Raw genomic sequence first — 18027 nt, 5'->3', positions numbered from 1 at the left:
GGCTTGTGCAGATTCTTTGAAAATAGGAGGAAGAAGGAAGTGAGGGCAGAGAGGGAAGGAGAGGAAAAAGGAAAAAAAGGGATCATAATTATTCTTAAGAATAATATTTTTCCCCAAAACAAGAAAACATCTACATGTAGAAGTCCTTAGTGCAATGCTTCTGCTGCCATATTTCTGTTTAAATGTGCTCATTTATTACAGAAATAGCAAGAAGATTAAAGTGGCCAGTACCGCTTTTTATTTGTAAACTTTGTCTCCTTCATCTGTGTTGAGTTGGAAATGCTTTGTATAATAAATTCTTCAAAAGTCAGTTTTAGCACTTGTATAAATTGTTACCAGTTCCTTTTATCTTCCCATAAGATAATATTGTTTCTTCTGGAAACAATTCAATTCCTACAGCTATATATTATTTCTGAGAATGTGTGTTATATTTATAACCATTTTAAGTTTCCCATTACTCATACTAAGTCTTCCTATTGCTTTCCTCCTTAGAACGATCTGAAGGTGCTAGTTACATCACTGGCTGACCACAAATACATCATTCTGCAGAAGCTGGCTAAAATGTTTGAACAACCTGTGGCAGAGCAAATAGAGGTATTTACAGCTGCTGCTTTTTCCATAAGAGCAAGCACAATGAGTATATCTGGTTTACTGTGAACTTCCATATAACCTATGGAATATGATGACTTGCTGTCGCATTTTTTGTTTGTCATCTATTTTGTTTTTAAGTGCCAGGTTTACATCAGATTGCACTGACTCTGCCACTTACTTCTGTGTAACCAGGAAATGTGGGAGAGAAAAAGGTGTCAGTGACAGGTGCTGACCTGAAGGTGTGTGAGATTAGATGAGAACCTCGGTGACATTTGACAGGCAGCCACACCATCCTGGCAGTGGTACAGAGGAAGCACTGTGGGTGTTTAGAAGATGGGTGGATTGCCTCCAGCAGCAGTAGGATCAGGGAGAAGTTTTATAAAGGGAAATTCGAGCTGGACTTCGAAGTTTGGGCACACAGAGATTGGGAAGAAAGATATTCTAGCAAAGAGCGGAAGAACAAAGGCATAAATGTTAGATCATTCAGGACACTGTGGGAGAAAAGCAAGTAATCCTGTTTGGCTGACTTAACAATGAACCAAAGTGACTGAGGGGAAGAAAGGATGGGACGAGAAAATTTGAGGCAACCTGTGCAGCCTATTAAATGTCAGAGAATTGGAGCTTGTTCCACAAATGAGTGGTCAGCTTTATTGATTTCATGCTTCATTGGTTAAAACAATAGGCACATACCACAATGTATGTATATTTACTTATTTATAAATCATAAACGGGTACTGTGCCATAAAGTATACATGAAAATGACCATTTAAAATGCATGTGGTTGAATATAAATGAAAGACATAGTGTTTCACTCTCACAGACCTTCGTATTCATTTCTGAGTACTTACATTCACCTCAGAGACCACTGTCAGCGGAAAGTCACTTGGGATGTTTATAGGGTGAGGATGAGTGGCAGTGTCACCTCCTGCTTCCAGGTGGTTGGCATGGCAACTCCAGGGTAAGAAAGCAGGGTATCCATCCTGAGGCCTCCCATAACTGCTCTGAGGAAAAGGAGTAAGAATTCAAACTATTATAGTGGCAGTGAAAACAGGGAGGAGAGAAGAAATGGCAAGGATGCTACAAAGAATATCCCATTTCACAAGCCGAGTCATTATGAAAGCATGTGTTTTAATAGAATTGCATACCTTAATTTTAGCAGACTGCTAATGGTTCTATGGGTAGACCCTAAGAAATCCCCTGAAATAGAAATCACCATTTGTTCAATTAAATAATCAAGAAATATATTTTTATCTTTGGAATTTACATCAGTTATATCTGTCAGTAATTAGTAAAAGTGTTGATTGTGATCATACTATCATAAATACATACCATAGAAATCACCCCAAATATTTCTCTATAGAAGGAGATCTTTCTTTTTCTCTTTCACCCTTTAAAATAATTTGCAAAATTATATCTGAATATGTATCTTTCTTTACCATAATTTCACCTGTTTTTTTTTTAAAGAGGTCCCTCATTTTCCCCAAATTGAAAAATAATTCTTTCATGTCATATCTCCTACTTGAAAGGACCTTAATTTTTATTTTCTGGCTTGTTATGTTACCTGATTGTAAACAAAATTTGAGCAGCCCAAAGAATGCTTTGCTTTGAATTTCTAATGTGAAATTTAGGATAGGTATCATTACAAGTAACACTTGTACTATTGACCAACATAACCAATGTAAATTTCAAAGATAAAAAATTGCTCAGTTATTTCATTGAATAAATGGATTATTTTTCTATAACTGTAAAAAGTGCTAATTCCATTCCTACCCTCCTTGGGTTGAGGCAGTAACAGTGGTAGAAGGCAAGGGGATATGTTCATATTCTGAGTCATGTCATTCTGACCTAGAACAGACCTGTGTCATGACCGTGGTGCACAACTGTCTCCTGGGATCTCCCTTTTGCTATCGCTCTGAGAATCCCCTTCACCTCTCCCTTCTGTTGGGTCTTGTCTTCCTGAGTCCAGACCACGTCTTTCTCTATTGTCTTGCTTCCTTGTTTTATCAGTGTACATCCTTACTAAGAATGGCTGCGTGCTAGATATATTTTTCAGTATTTTCCATGTCTCAAAGTGTTCTAGTATTGTACTCACATTCTATTGATAACTTGGCTCTTTATAGAATTCTTGGTGGACTCTTTTTATAGAGTTTTGAGGCTTCTCCTGTATTGTTTTCTAGTTTCCAGTGTTGGCTTGAGGACTGTAAAATTGTTCTGATTCCCAAAGGTCTCAGTGTTCTGAAATTTCATGATGACATGCCTTGGAGAGAGTCTGTTTTATCCTCTGGGCTGAGAACTCAGGGGGCTCTTTTGATGTGGTGACTTCATCCTTCCATTCTGGAGCATTTTATGAGAGTATTGAAATATTTTGCATCCTTCTGTTTTATCTGTCTCCCTTTCTCAAACTCCTTTTAGGCAGATGTTGGATGTTCTGGTCCAGTCTTCTAACTTTCTTATCAAGGGATGTTTCTCTCTTTGCTTTTTTTGTTCTGCTTTCGGAAGACTTTGTCGGTTTCAGCTCCAAACTTTTCTATTGACTTTGATTTCTACTCTCATGCATTTAACCTTCCTAGAGCTCTTTTTGGTTCTCCAAATGATGTGTTCTGTGGTAGTAGTATCTTATTCTTTTTTAAATAGATACATTGTCTTCTGTAATCTCTCTAGGTAAATTAATGATTTGGGAGTTGAAGATATTTTGGGAGACTTTAAAGTTTTTGTTTGTTTGTTCGTTTTTCCTTCATTATCTATTTCCCTCAAGGTTGCTTTTGTTTGCTTATTTTAGTTTCTATCTTTCATGTTAGAGGCTTTTCTAGGATACATGGATATGCTGTCTCTTCACATTTAGGATGAGGGAGTAATCAGCTGAATGGGAGCTTCACGAATGGATGGGGCTTGACGATTTTGAGATTTATTGAAGGATGATCTATGTGGGCGCTTTGTTGGAGAACCCTTGTCTCAGTTTTTTTTTCAGATCTTTTCATTTTCTCCCACCCATCTTCTTCTGTCTGGAAAATAGAGACAAGGCTTCAGCACTCTAGGAGATTCAGGAGATCCACATTCAGCAATCATTGGGCATTTGGTCACTTTATCCCCTTGTTTGCAGTCAAGGACTCAAGTGTCTGGTGCCGCTCAGTGCAGAGACTGTCTTATTGGGTTGGCCAAAAAGTGCATTTTAATGGAAATACATGAACAAACTTTTTGAGCAATCTAATACCTTTTTCAGAAATTGTAAAGATCCAATGTGGAGTGAGGAAGAGGGTCTGAGAATCCGAGTATTCTTCAAGCATCTTTCCACCAACCCTCAAATTATAGTTAGTACTCATCCTGCATTTTCCAGAGTTCCTGAGGTTCCTTTTGCTTCAAACTGGTGATGAAGAACCCCCGCCAGCTTAGAATTCAGCTTTGTCAGATTTCCTGAGTCAATTCCCGTGTATCCTTCTGATTTTCAGCTTGCAGACTTTTGTTGGTATCATCTTCTTTCCTGTTTCCTTGCCCTTGCAGATTTACTGGGGGGAAAACACACCAGAAAACAAGCAAACAGAATATTGGCGACTCAGGAGAGAGAAAATAGGACACATGTGTTTTATCTGCCATCTGGAGTCCGTGTTCTTTTCCTCCTTCAAAGGCAGCTGAGGTTGCTTGTCTTCCAAAAGCCTTCTCTGACTGTTCCAGAATTCACTGCCTGCTCCCAAGACCTCTCACAGGGAGGAGTGGAAGCAAGCTTAGTACCTAACTGTATTCAGCCTTGTTTCATTTTCTTCTCTTTACTCCAGCTTCCTAAGCAGACTGGAAACTCCTCGAAGGCCAGGTTGAGGTCTTGTCCTGCTTCAGTAGACCTCACTCTGGGAAGACAAGGCTCAGCTCTAGCGGTCACCTTCATGCTTTATCGCTTGTCCTTCTGCTTTACAATGAGTAAGCTCTCCCTGACCATGCTGTAATGTACTTTCCCCTTTCCTCACTGAATCTCTCTCCAAAGATGCTCAAAACTGCATTTCAGAAAAGCAGAACGTGATCTGCTAGAACATCTTAGGCAAATGCCCTTTTCTAACTTTGTCTTAAAATCATGCTTCTTTTTCAGGTTGCTATTCACCATTTCCCTTATTTGTTCAAGGAAGCCATTGTTCTCCCAACCCTCCACGTTAAGCTTTTCCAACCTCTTTACCTTTAAAACATCTGATCTGTAGTATAATAAAGAGCCTTCTTCCCTTTTCTAGATAATAGAGGAATATCGTTTTTATGTTGCGTGGAAAATGTTTTAGGTGGAGATGGGAGGAACAAGAAGCCACGATAATCATATTATGCATGGGAAATTGTTTATGGGAGTTTTAATGACAGTCATAAATCCTCCATAGGCAATACAGCAGGCTGAAGATGGGCTAAAGGAATTAGATGTGGAAATCATTGAGTTAAAAAGGCGTGCTGACAAGTTGCAGGTTGAGCAGCCTTCCATGCAAGAACTCTCCAAACTCCAGGTACAGTTTTCTACTAATGGCATTCAGCTTCAATGGTACATCCTAATTGGAAGTCAAGAAAAAAATAAAAATTATTTTCTCCATTTTTGTCAGGTTTTCTGTAAAATTCATGTCATTTAGGCCCTAATTTTTTTGCAGGTAACTCTTGTAACATTTTCTAAAACATTTATCATATTAATATTTAGTATAATAAAATAAATGGACACATTTTGAGATTTACTGAAGGGTAGTCTGTGTGGGCTATTTGTTGGAGAACTTTGTATCAAATATTTAGGTCTTTTCTTGTATTTTTCTTGTAGTCTTATGTTTCTAAGATTTTTTTTGTATTATTATTATGATGATGGTTAAGCATTATGGTATAATTTATTTGTGGCCTATTGGTTTCTACTCCAGAAAATTTATTAATTGGCAATCTTATTAGAGAAAATCCTGTATTGTACTGTAGCCAAAAAAAGGTTTTAAGGAAAAAATACTTAAGCTGATACCTTTTAGAAAGTGTATTTTCTCAAGTGTTCAAAATTATAGTTTATATTTCATACATGGTTGAATGGAAAAGACATTGTTTCAATTCCAGAACAACAAAAAATTAAGCTCAGTTCAGCTCAGTCGTGTTCGACTCTCCGCAACCCCATGAATCACAGCATGCCAGGCCTCCCTGTCCATCACCAACTCCCGGAGTTCACTCAAACTCATGTCCACAGAGTCGGTGATGCCATCCAGCCATCTCATTCTCTGTCGTCCCCTTCTCCTCCCGCCCCCAAACCCTCCCAGCATCAGAGTCTTTTCCAGTGAGTCAACTCGTCGCATGAGGTGGCCAAAGTATTGCAGTTTCAACTTTAGCATCAGTCCTTCCAATGAACACCCAGGATTGATCTCCTTTAGATTGGACTGGTTGGATCTCCTTGCGGTACAAGGGACTCTCAAGAGTCTTCTCCAGCACCACAGTTCAAAAGCATCAATTCTTCGGCGATCAGCTTTCTCCAAACCGACTTCCCCAGCATCTTCCAGGAGAAGAGAATAACACTTTGGATTGGTGTTTTTAAATCTGGCACCTAGGCAGATAGCTGGTATCAGATTGGTAGGAAGATAATGAGATAGTAAAGCCAACGAAGTGTAGCATCTGATAACACAGATAATTTATATTAAGAAAAAATGTGCATGTATTAGTTTTTCTGCACTGTTGAGTCCAGTATAAGGTCACACATTCTTTTGAGAAAATAAAATACCTCTTACATTAAAAGAACATTTTTATTTCAACTGTCTCATTCCATTATCTAAGATTTCATAATGTGATGAGCCCACGGCCCCCACTCTGTCCTTTGAGATAGTTTTCCGACAGCACTCAAATGTCAGGTGTAAGAGTCAAGCGTCATAGCTGTAAATAGGCATTAAAGTTGAACTTTTCCAGATTGAGCCATTTTGGCCTACTCAACCTTAATATGATACATTAATCAGGTCCATATGGCTCAAATAAATTTTGTTTTTGGTGTATCATCATCCGCTAAAATGTCTTTCCAGTTAGTTATTTATTTACTCCACCACATTTGGCAAAAAAAACCACCCGAATACATTGCTTTTTTCAAGTTTTAAAGTCTCTCTGCTCACTTGAAACTGCTGTTTCTGTAGCTCTTTATTTAAGGAATAGTCTCAGATCTGATTATTTCTGAAGCAGACCCAATGTTAAGGATACTCTATTCAGTTACTTCAAAATTAGAAAATTTGAGAGCATGATAAAAATTAGAACTGCATTCTCCATGACATGCCTCTTAGCTGCAAGAACAGCTTTTCAGCATTTTAAACTTCCATGAATTATTTACATTCTGTGAGGACAGGTGTCAGACATACCCCGTATAGTGTGAGTTTGAATTGAACATGAGTTTTATCTGTTTCTTAGGACATGTATGATGAACTCATGATGACTATTGGCTCCCGGCGGAGCGGGCTGAACCAGAATCTTGCCCTCAAGAGTCAGTACGAAAGAGCCTTGCAGGATCTGGCCGACCTACTGGAAACCGGACGAGAGAAGACGGCAGGAGATCAGAAAATTATCGTGTCTTCCAAAGAGGAAATCCAACAACTACTTGATAAACATAAGGTTATTAAAAAAAAAAAAAAACAGAAAATGTCCTTAAATACATGCTCTTCTGGTTACCATAGTCCTCATGAGTTTCCTCCTGGGGACAAATGCTTTTACTACATAATCAAACTTGGTAGACCTGAGATTGTTCCACCAGTATGTACGATAACCAATTTCAGGTTAGACCCTGTTCCCTTCATAAAAGATGCTTAGTGGGCATGTCTGCTGTCCTGTCCAACACTTTGCGACCCCATGGACCATAGATTGTCAGACTCCTCTGTCCATGGAATGCCAGTTTAATTCAGAAACACAAATTGCATTTTTAGTAACATTACAAAAATAAAGGTTTTGCCACTTCAAATTTCTCATAAGGAAACTTTTTAAAATTCCCTTGGGTTATAGATGGTTAACATTCTACCTTTATGTAGCTCTTTTTTGACTTATAAAGGTAGATTTGGATTGTGGGGGGGCAGCACACAGAGAACTTTACTTCTTGCTATTTTTCCCAGAGGTTTTTGTCCAAAACTTGTGATTTATTAAAGCTTTATCATTTGGCTTTGAAAGCATTGCTTTAAAGTCAACAGCTGGTTTTTCTCAAATCTTTGACCATAGCAATAAAATATCATCCTGAGTTATTCCAGAGGGGAAATTGGGATCAATGAGTATAAATAACAAAGAAATAAAGCTCAATAGATGAAGAACTCTAAAAGGATAGGCTGCCATTAAACGGATAGCCCTCCTGGCCAGAAGTCCGTCCAAGGCTGTCGGGGGAGATGGAGTTGTGAAACAAGTATCAGCTTTCTGCGAATGTTGGGCTAAGTGACCTCCCAGTTCTCTTCCAACTTGGAGATTGTATGATATCATAACTGTCCGTTAAAAATAATGGTTCTAGTTCCTCTTGACCAGACCATTTTCTGAGAGAGAGCTCTGCGTGAGTGGCTCAGAGTCTGTAAAATGGGAAATTAAAACTACATACCTCTTAGGGCTGTGATAAGGATTCAACAAGTTAGTCACTGGAGTGTTTATGGTGTCCAGCACATAGTACACACTCAGTGTTAGCTGATGTTTTCAATTCCCAGTCGGAGTTCCATCCTTGGTGCTGGGAACAGGAAATGGGATAGCCCTCTCTATCCTCTGGGGGAGCTTCCCAGGTGGCACTCGTAAAGAACCCGCCTGCCAATGCAGGAGACATAAAAGATGTGAGTTTGATCTCTGGGTTGGGGAGGATCCCCTGGAGGAGGGCATGGAGATCCATTCCAGTATTGTTGCCTGGAGAATCCGATGGACAGAGGAGCCTGGTGGGCTACGGTCCATAGGGTCACAAAGAGTCGGACCCAACTGAAGTAACTTAGCACACATCCTCTGGGGACATTTCCATATAGAAAGTAACATTTTGAAATGCATTTGTAGGGCTGTGCAAGGCCTACAGTTCTACTGTGTGTAGGCATTTTATGAGGGAAATCTAAATATATTGATACCAATCAGTGTGTGTCCAGTTAAGCTTGGGATTGAGTATAAAGTACAACAAATGCTCTGAGAATTCAACAGAACAGAGCTCCAGTCCCACCCTGGAGGAAGGAAAGTCATGACATTGTCGGGGTGGGCATCGCAGGAAGTGGAGCGTGAGCAGAGGCTGAAGGTGGGGGTTAGGCGCTGATGTGTCCCAGGGCCAAGGGAGGCCGGGTCTGTGTGGTGGCGGAAGCGAGCGTCCACTCAGGTGGTACAGGGATGAGGAGCTGAGAGGGCGGATGAGTTTTTCAGCAGCTACTCATGTATGATGGGTTCTGTTTGGGGACCAGAGCAACTGCAGCTCAGCAGTGTGTAGGTGCTTTGAGTGAGGGGCCAGGAGAGGCCAGTCAGGAGACTAGAGCTCCCCTGTCCCTGCACAAGCCTGTGGGTTCCTGGCCGAGGGGAGGCCAGCAGGGGAGGACCGCTGTTGCCCAGGGATTGGCTGAGCTCCAGCAGCTTCCGGGTTTGAAGCGGTTTTTATCATCAGGTAGTAAACACATGAGTTGCTGACCCCTTTCTATCTGAAAAATTGCAGGAATACTTTCAGGGTCTGGAATCTCACATGATCTTGACCGAAACCCTCTTCAGAAAGATCATCAGCTTTGCAGTCCCACGGGAAACTCAGTCCCACACAGACCTGATGGCACAGGCTTCCGCTGTGCTCAAAGGGGCTCACAAGAGGGGTGTGGAGCTGGAGTACATCCTCGAGGTGAGACTCTCCCCTCAGCACGCTCCGGCTGCGCAGCAGAACTGGCAGGCGAGACGGCTTCATTCCTGCGATTTGTCTCGTGTGACCCGAGACATCACAGGCTGGGCATCACATGTGTGTGCCCCTCCTGTTTCTGTTTACATTTAGGTAAAAGCTGTGCCTTTCTGTAAGTTCAGTCAGAAGAAGACTGATTCCAGAATGGGCTCGGTGATATTTACAGTCTTGATACACTTGCCTTTGATATAAATTATTGAACAAGACTTCACATGATTAAAAATATTTTTTTTCCAATTTTAAATAAAAAAATAATTTTAGAACAAGTGATTTGAAATTTCTTCTTAATAGACTGTCTATACTGTATATTCATATTTCTTAACTGTCTATGTCAGTTTTTTTATCTGCAAATGTGAAGTATTTAGTTCACTTACTCTGGGAAGTTAACAAGCCTGTTCCTTTCACTTAAGTCATTGGTTTATCCTCACTGCGGGGAAGGATGAAACCGTGCATTTCAGATGCCCACTGTATTCAAATGTGCTGCATATATTATTCTATTTAAGCCTCACAATGGACAAGACTGTTAGTATCATCACCATTTATTTTAATGTTGAAAGTGACGTTCAGAGACGCGCAGTAGTTTGCCCAGGTCTTACAGCTACTTAGCTGCAGGTTTGAGAGCCGTGCACAGTGCTTTTCAGGGTGACTTTCTGATGACTTCCTTCAAAGCCATCTTTTGCTTCCCAGAGCAAAGCCCCAGCACAGGCACCTCTGACATGTCTTTGAAGGACTCCATCAGGGGCGTGTGTGCACACAGAAAGGATGCTGTTCCTTCATGAGGGTCTTCAGCTCACATACTGATGTCGTGTTTCTAGACATGGTCCCAACTGGATAAGGAGCACTGGGAGCTTAGCCGGCAGCTGGAGGTGGTGGAGAGCAGCACCCCAAGTGTGGGTTTGGTGGAGGAGAGCGAAGACAGGCTTATCGACCGGATCACAGTCTACCAGGTCAGCATCCAGAAGACGGTTGCCACATCGCTTTTTGAAGCTTTCCCATGGTTTTAACAGATCTACTCAAACTTTCAATCCAATATTTCGTTAAGTACTTTTACTTTCAGTGTTTGGTTCATAACAGAACATAAAAAGATATTTTTTCTTTTTTTAAATGAGAGCCCCTTATGAAAATGTAGCCTTCAGCAAGTGTTTTCCACTTGTTATGCTGAAGTCTCACTGTCTTGAAATAATTACAGATGCTTGTTTTATGATAGAGCATCAAAAAGAGCCCGCCCTTTTTTTTCTTATTTTTGATGAGAGAGAGCTCTTTTGAAAATTCAGCCTCCACCAAGCATTGCTTTGTATTTTTTTGTTGGTGTCACACTATTCTTAAAATAATGATATGTCAATAGTTTTAAGTACCCCCAAAGTTATATACTTAGATGTAGAAACATCATGAAGTAGAAACTTCAGTGTAAATAGTTGAAATCTGACTCTTGGGTAAGGGGAACATTATGGAGAAATTATCATCTATAGGGTGAAAAATTGCATTATCTGAACTTTGACCAAGTATTTTCAATCATTTTAGCATTTGAAATCCAGCCTTAATGAATACCAGCCCAAATTATATCAGGTAATAGATGATGGAAAACGACTTCTGATATCTGTTAGCTGCTCAGATTTGGAAAGCCAGCTAAATCAACTTGGAGAACACTGGTTAAATGATACCAACAAAGTATCTAAGGAACTTCACAGATTGGAAACAATATTGAAACACTGGACCAGGTAATACTTCAGCAAATTTTTAAATTACTGCTGCAGTGTTTATAAGGATGTTGGGCCTCGGAGTTGAAAAAGATGTGGTCCCTCGAGGAACATACCACAGAGTTTGGGAAAGAAAGGCAAACACAAAGCTTCCAATTGGATTCTTGCATAATTGTATAAACATGTACTTAAAAAAAGGGTGAGGGAGGCAGGCATTATGCAATATATCTAACCTTTGAGCCGTCGTCTCCCCTGCTTATTGATGTACATGGGTGGTCACAGTAAATCTTAGAAGGGGAGAAAGAAGAGTGTGTTTTGTAAAGGTAGAGTTTTCCTTGAGGGCAATAGAAGGAAGTCAAGAGAGTTGGAAGGTTGATTTTATATAATAAAATCCTTGTTTTTATGCCACCTTTATGTCTAAGAACTTTAACAATCATCTAGTAGGTAGCCTCAACATGAAGCAGTAGGAGAAAGATAGTTTTTTATTTTCGGCTTAGAGATGGGAAAACTGAAACACAGAGAGACTGACCTACTTAAGATACAGATATTAAGAGAAGGGAATTTGAGAGTGTCAGCCCAGGGCATGGTTCTCCCAAATCCTGACCAGTCTCCTTTTAAAATTAGCATTGGCGAATACCATAGGTGAGCACAAAGTTGGGATTGAGTGTTTACTTAATAGGCTTATTATTATCCTTACAGATATCAAAGCGAATCTGCAGATCTAATCCACTGGTTACAGTCTGCAAAAGACAGGCTAGAATTTTGGACTCAACAATCTGTGACAGTCCCACAAGAACTGGAAATGGTCCGTGATCACCTGAATGGTTTTCTGGTAAGCTTAAGAATCTAAAGGATTTGATTCAGTTTTACTGTTTTTAGGCCTTTAGGTAAAACCTGACTTAACACCAGTAAAAAGATCAGCTGTCAATGGATGTACTTAGTAAATCAAACTGTAGAGAATTTGTCATCGTTAACTCTGTGTGTTGAATAATTCTGCAAAATACTAAGCCTCCACATTGCCTCCTTAGAGTAGTGTCTAAGGGAGGTTGGCTTTCATTCAGGGCAAGGGTCTGTTGCTTTTATTTTCCTCAGAGTGCTTAATATCGCCACTCTCCTTCAAGATGGAAAGAAAAAACTTTATGTAATAAGTTAGTCTCTTTCCGTAAATGTAAGGTCTGGCTACTTAATCCTGATTTGACTGTTGGTACTTCTTCTAGGAGTTTTCCAAAGAGGTGGATGCCAAGTCCACGCTAAAATCATCTGTTCTGAGCACTGGAAATCAGCTTCTTCGGTTAAAGAAAGTGGACACAGCTGCCTTGCGTTCTGAGCTGTCCCACATTGATGGCCAGTGGAATGACCTGCTGACAAATATTCCAGCCGTACAGGAAAAGCTTCACCAGGTACAGAAATAATCAGCAGTTTAATTGTTCATAACTGATGTAAGTGGTATTAGATGGAAAAGTACGTTTATCTGCTTTTGCTCACAAATTTAAATCAGCTATGTCTTGGACACCCTGTCTTTTATATCTTCCCTTATATTGCATATTAATATTGCTATACATAGAATAGATAACCAAAAAGAACCTACTGTATATCACAGGGAACTCTACTCAATATTCTATAATGACCAGTATGAAAAGAATCTATAAAAGAGTGAATGTCTGTTATCTGTATAACTGACTCACTTTGCTTTTCAATAGAAGGTAACACAACATTGTAAATCAATGTACCCCGTGCCCCCAAAAAACAAAAGAGTGAATGGTTCTGCAAATGCCCAATCTACAAATTCCCTGTCTTCCAGTGGCTTCTTTATTGTGTGTGTGTGTTAGAATCCTTGTCTGTCCATGTTTAAATTATTTGTTTTATCATAAATAAGATGACGGTGATTATGCCTCTCTCAAAAAGTAAGTAGTTATGAAGATTTAATAATAGTATATGTGAAAGTGAAAGTCACTCAGTCGTGTCTAAATCTTTGCGACCCCATGGACTATACAGTCCATGGAATTCTCCAGGCCAGAATACTGGAGTGGGTAGCGGTTCCCTTCTTCAGGGATCGAACTCAGGTCTCCCGCAAGGCAGGCGGATTCTTTACCAGCTGAGCCAGAAGGGAAGCCCAATAGTATATGTAAAAGACCTATAATCTTACCTACAATACAGCTGACATCCAACAAATAGAATAAGGAAAAGTAAGTAGTTTCCTTATCTGGAAATATGCTTCTTAGCGCAGACCTCCCAGCTATTTTATCTGCATCTCTCTTTGACATTCATCACTGTGTGAAAGGTGTGTTTCATATAAATGTTTCATCCCTCCTAATCAGTGGCTGAACATTTCTAGAGGGCAGGAAATATCTCACACTGACTTCTATGTCTTTCTGCACTATCTAGAAGTCCATAAATATTTTAAATGATTGCTTTTGTCCCCCCAGTCCTTCTAAGTATTTGCATAAATGTTTGATATGTTAAGGAAGATTCAGGATTCTAAGTACATTTTAGTGAAAGATGGAGGAAATTGGCTATACTCTTCAGAACAAATATCAGAGTGCCAAAAATCTAGAAAATGATAGTTTGTCGTGTGGTGGTATTTTTCTTTCTTCTTTGAACATTCCTGAGTCGTAATACACAGAGATTTTACAAGATAATTAATAAAATACATCTGTTGAGTGTTTTGTAGTTACATTTTTTTATACTCATAAAACTAGCTATAAAATAAGAATAATATTTTCTTCTTGCTGGTGTTTTAATTAATTAGGTAGTATTTATGCAATGTTTATAGTATTCGATGTCAAGTGAACATAAGAGGACTATTACTGTTCAGTGTTTGCCTGATGTTTAATTTCCAGCTTATAACAAGGTTAATATCCAAAAATGTTGTTAAGACATGTTATTCTGTTGGTATTTTAGGAGGAATTAATAGAATTTTAAGTTAACAGAAATCAGTTTGAATTTTAACATTGTGATTCGTTCTATCTCTGACATGGGCAGCTCCAAATGGATAAACTGCCTTCTCGCCACGCCATTTCTGAAGTCATGACTTGGATTTCTCTTATGGAAAGTGTTATTCAAAAGGATGAAGAGAATATTAAAAATTCCATCGGTTACAAGACAATTCATGAGTACCTTCAGAAATATAAGGTAATTAAACATTTTTGTTTGTTTCTGGCTTTTTGTGTTTTAGGACTGCTTTATTGGAAGAAACTCAAAAACTCAAGTTATAGAAATTAGGTCTGAAAGTGTATGCTTCATGCATAGTGACCAGAGAGGTTTCCAATAGTAAGAAAACTGCCTCCCTCGTTATAGGCATAGGAGCATTGTCTGGTGTTAGGACAAAGTTTTGAATAAGATTTTGTGTCATTTTAAGAAGCCATAAAAATAAATACTATAATTTATATATATTATATAGTGCGATTATGTAGTTTGTCCACTTCTACTTACTCTTCCTAAAAATATATATATTTATACTCAGGTATTCCCTGATGGCCTAGATGGTAAAGAATCTGTCTGCAATGTAGGAGACCTGGGTTTGACCCCTCGGTCGGGAATATCCTTTGGAGAAGGGCATGGCAACCCACTCCAGGATTTTCACCTGGAGAATTCCATGGACAGAGGAGCCTGGTGGGCTACAGTCCATGGGGTCGCAAAAAGTCAGACACCACTGAGCAACTAACACACACACACATATTTATACTCAATATATCTATATGTTCAAATTTTCACAAATTTAAATTTGATATATTTATACATTCAAAATGTATAAAATCAATTTATATTCAGTATATTCATATGTTGCATGTTTGCATATATATTCAACTTCTGAAATAATAGATTATATTAATATACACAAATTGTGCCATTTGGACTAAAATCATGGAAGTGATAATATTCATCTTAAGCTTGCTTAAGGCTTTCCAACTCCTGGTAAAATATAAAAAAGTGAAAGTCGCATCCAACTCTTTGCAACCGCATGGGCTATATGGTCCACAGAATTCTCGGTCAGAATACTGAAGTGGGTAGCCTTTCCCTTCAGGGCATCCTCCAAACCCAGGGATCAAACCCAGGTTTCTCGCATTGCAGGTGTATTCTTTACCAGCTGAGCCACAAGGGAAGCCCAAGAATACTGGAGTGGTTAGCCTATCCCTTCTCCAGCAGATCTTCCCAACCCAGGAATTGAACCAGGGTCTCTTGCATTGCCGGTGGATTCTTTACCAACTGAGCTATCAAGGAAGCTGATATGTATAAAATCATATAAGAAATGTATACATATAACCTTATTTTCTTATTTTCTCCTCTCCCTTTTCAGGGTTTTCAGATTGACATTAACTGTAAGCAGCTGACTGTTGATTTTGTGAACCAGTCTGTGCTACAGATCAGCAGTCAGGATGTGGAAAGTAAACGCAGTGACAAGACTGATTTTGCTGAGCAACTTGGAGCAATGAATAAAAGCTGGCAAATCCTGCAGGGTCTGGTCACTGAGAAGGTGAGCCAAGCGTTCCCTGTTGTCCATGTTTCATGAAAACTCCAAGAACAGGTATACTCAGTAGAGAAAACTCATTCCACAAAATAGTATGGCTCCACTGGGCATAGGACTGCTTCTGAAGGGATAGATCCTGGAGGTTTTCATTTTAACTGTTCTTCAGCCTTGTTCATTGTTTTGTCTCTGTACCCTCTGCTCTTAGAATATTTCATATCGTTTTCCTTTATTTAAGGTCTTAATATCTTTTTCCATTGCTTCAAAGTTGGCTTAAGTTCTTTACTTGTTTACCAGTAATGGTCATTGATTTACACTCTTTAATATTCATTCTTAATCATAGATACAGTGGACTTTTTTTTTTCTTTAAGAATTCTTAGTCTGGAGGAAATAGTGATCTGCCAATAACTGGATTCTAAAACAAAATTGCAAATTTCATTTTATTATGTTTGTTCAGATTCAGCTGTTGGAAGGCTTATTGGAATCTTGGTCAGAATATGAAAATAATGTACAATGTCTGAAAACGTGGTTTGAAACCCAGGAAAAGAGACTGAAACAACAACATCGCATTGGAGACCAGGCTTCAGTTCAGAACGCGATGAAAGACTGTCAGGTAACTTGTCCGAGTGGCGGCCAAGCACCCTTCACAGTTTGATGGCACACGCCAAACAAGTTTGCAAGTCCTGACAATTGAGAGTTACATATTAAAAATGCTGCATTTGGTAACAAATTTCTCCGATTACATGAATTATAATGTTTTTCCACCTGTTTTTATAAATTTGAATTTAGGTTTTTTCCCACCTGTTTTTATAAATTTGAATTTATGAATAGAGAATAGAAGTTCTAACCCCCCATACTGATCATTTGGGCTTCCCAGGTAGCGCAATGGCAAAGAATCTACCTGCCAAGGCAGGAGACCCAAGAGACACAGATTTGATCCCTGGGTCGGAAAGATCCCCTGGAGTAGGAAACGGCAACCCACTCCAGTTTTCTTGCTTGGAAAATTCCATGGACACAGGAGCGTGGCAGGCTGTAGTCCTTGGGGTCACAGAGAGTATCGGGTAGGACTGAAGCGACTGAGCACGCATACACACACTTCCTTAAGAAGCTCGTCTCTCACCTGTCTTTCCTATATAAATGGAAGTCAGCATTAGAGGCTTGATTGAATTCTGGTTCAACTCCAGTGAGCCAGTGCTTCCCAGGGGAGAGTGTTGCCCCCCTACTGTGTCCCATCAGAAAGACCAGACAGCTCCTGCTTATTCACAGTTAGCGATAAGGATGTTGGTTCAGGTGGAGTGGACTAACTAAATGTTTTCCAGTGACTTGGGACTCCTTAGTATTTCCTTAGGGGTTCTTGTTTATATGAAAGAAATGTATGCTATTACAATTAATGATGTAATTAAAAAAATAATTCAGTAATTTATGTGTTACAGATTAGCTGTGATGGTTCTCTGTAGTATTTCCTAAGGATAGTTGAAGACTAAACTGTGAAGCAATTCTACAGAAATGCTCCTTACCCCAAATCTGTTTTTCTATTTCAGCTTTCAAAAAGAAAGGCCTTTGATAATGATCTTCCCTTGAAACAATGTTTTTTTCTTTGGGGGGTATATGTAAAGAGATATATTTAAGCTCTCAATCAAAGCCTTTGGGTTCAGAAAAGAGCACGGGCTTTTGCACTGGGCTGACAAGCTAATGAAGTGCAATTTCAAGGATGCATGAAAATGGCAAAGGAAACTGTCATACAGAGAAATAGTTTGAAGAAAAAAAAAACACTTCACATCATAGATGGGTGTGTAGGGACTTCCTTGGTGGTTCAGTGATTAAGACTCTGTGTTTCCACTGCAGGGGCACTGACTGCTTCGATCCCTGGTCAAGGAACTAAAATCACACATACTTTGTGGCATGCCCCCACACCACACACATACCCCTCTCCCTGCAAAATAAGATGGTTGTGTAAAAGATGGAAGACCAAAAACATGCATTAGCTAGTCTCATTGCCTTTCCAATTTTCCAGGGTCCAGTAGTGTTTTAACTTAGGCTATCAATTCTAAAATGTACAAGTAAGCCAGAATTTCAGAATTTTACTTTGAAGAATGACTTCCTCAATTAAAGTTTTTATTAAAATTAAAACATAATTTTAGAATGAACATGAGAAAGATTAGTGCTTCCTTATGACCTTGTTGTAATAAGCTTGACTATGAAAAGACTGAATTTATAGGTTAGCTTTTCTTTTCCTTTGTTTTTCCTTCTTCCTTCTCGTTTTTTCCTTTCTTGCTATTTTTTGTTCTCCTTAATGTACTTTTCTTCTGCCATTTTCCATTTTCTTTTTATGTAATGTCTTCTGTTTAACAGAGAGAGAGAGAGGAGATTGCTAGATGGAAAATATAGCAGAAAATTGACCAAGTTTTACTCCTTTTCCGACCCAAATTTTAGTCTCCCAAAGGGTCACACCAAAC

The 18027-nt window shown here is 39.2% G+C and overlaps 1 protein-coding gene and 1 long non-coding RNA gene across 15 annotated transcripts in view; one reads left to right on the top strand and one right to left on the bottom strand.

Moving 5' to 3' along the window:
• The window catches only part of SYNE1 (spectrin repeat containing nuclear envelope protein 1), a 491794-nt gene that overhangs the window by 360885 nt on the left and 112882 nt on the right, over positions 1 to 18027 (top strand). For all 14 annotated transcript variants that reach the window (XM_055433423.2, XM_055433430.2, XM_055433426.2 and 11 more), the window contains 11 exons: positions 493 to 594; positions 4941 to 5060; positions 6955 to 7155; positions 9182 to 9355; positions 10225 to 10356; positions 10931 to 11127; positions 11806 to 11938; positions 12324 to 12506; positions 14089 to 14238; positions 15404 to 15580; positions 16029 to 16184. In XM_055433423.2, the coding sequence (XP_055289398.2) occupies positions 493 to 594; positions 4941 to 5060; positions 6955 to 7155; positions 9182 to 9355; positions 10225 to 10356; positions 10931 to 11127; positions 11806 to 11938; positions 12324 to 12506; positions 14089 to 14238; positions 15404 to 15580; positions 16029 to 16184 (1725 nt within the window). The remainder of the gene's footprint in view (positions 1 to 492; positions 595 to 4940; positions 5061 to 6954; positions 7156 to 9181; positions 9356 to 10224; positions 10357 to 10930; positions 11128 to 11805; positions 11939 to 12323; positions 12507 to 14088; positions 14239 to 15403; positions 15581 to 16028; positions 16185 to 18027) is intronic.
• Positions 1 to 18027, bottom strand: part of LOC148776363 (uncharacterized) — a 140055-nt gene that overhangs the window by 17631 nt on the left and 104397 nt on the right. Inside the window, exon 3 of the long non-coding RNA XR_016038453.1 lies at positions 1440 to 1592. This is a non-coding gene — a long non-coding RNA (uncharacterized LOC148776363). The remainder of the gene's footprint in view (positions 1 to 1439; positions 1593 to 18027) is intronic.

This window comes from Moschus berezovskii, chromosome 10, assembly GCF_049115385.1.
Source record: "Moschus berezovskii isolate FMDL1 chromosome 10, NW_MosBer_1.0, whole genome shotgun sequence".
Classification (NCBI taxonomy): Eukaryota; Metazoa; Chordata; class Mammalia; order Artiodactyla; family Moschidae; genus Moschus; species Moschus berezovskii.
Note: the sequence above shows the minus strand (reverse complement) of the source record. Positions and strands in the feature narration are given on the sequence as shown.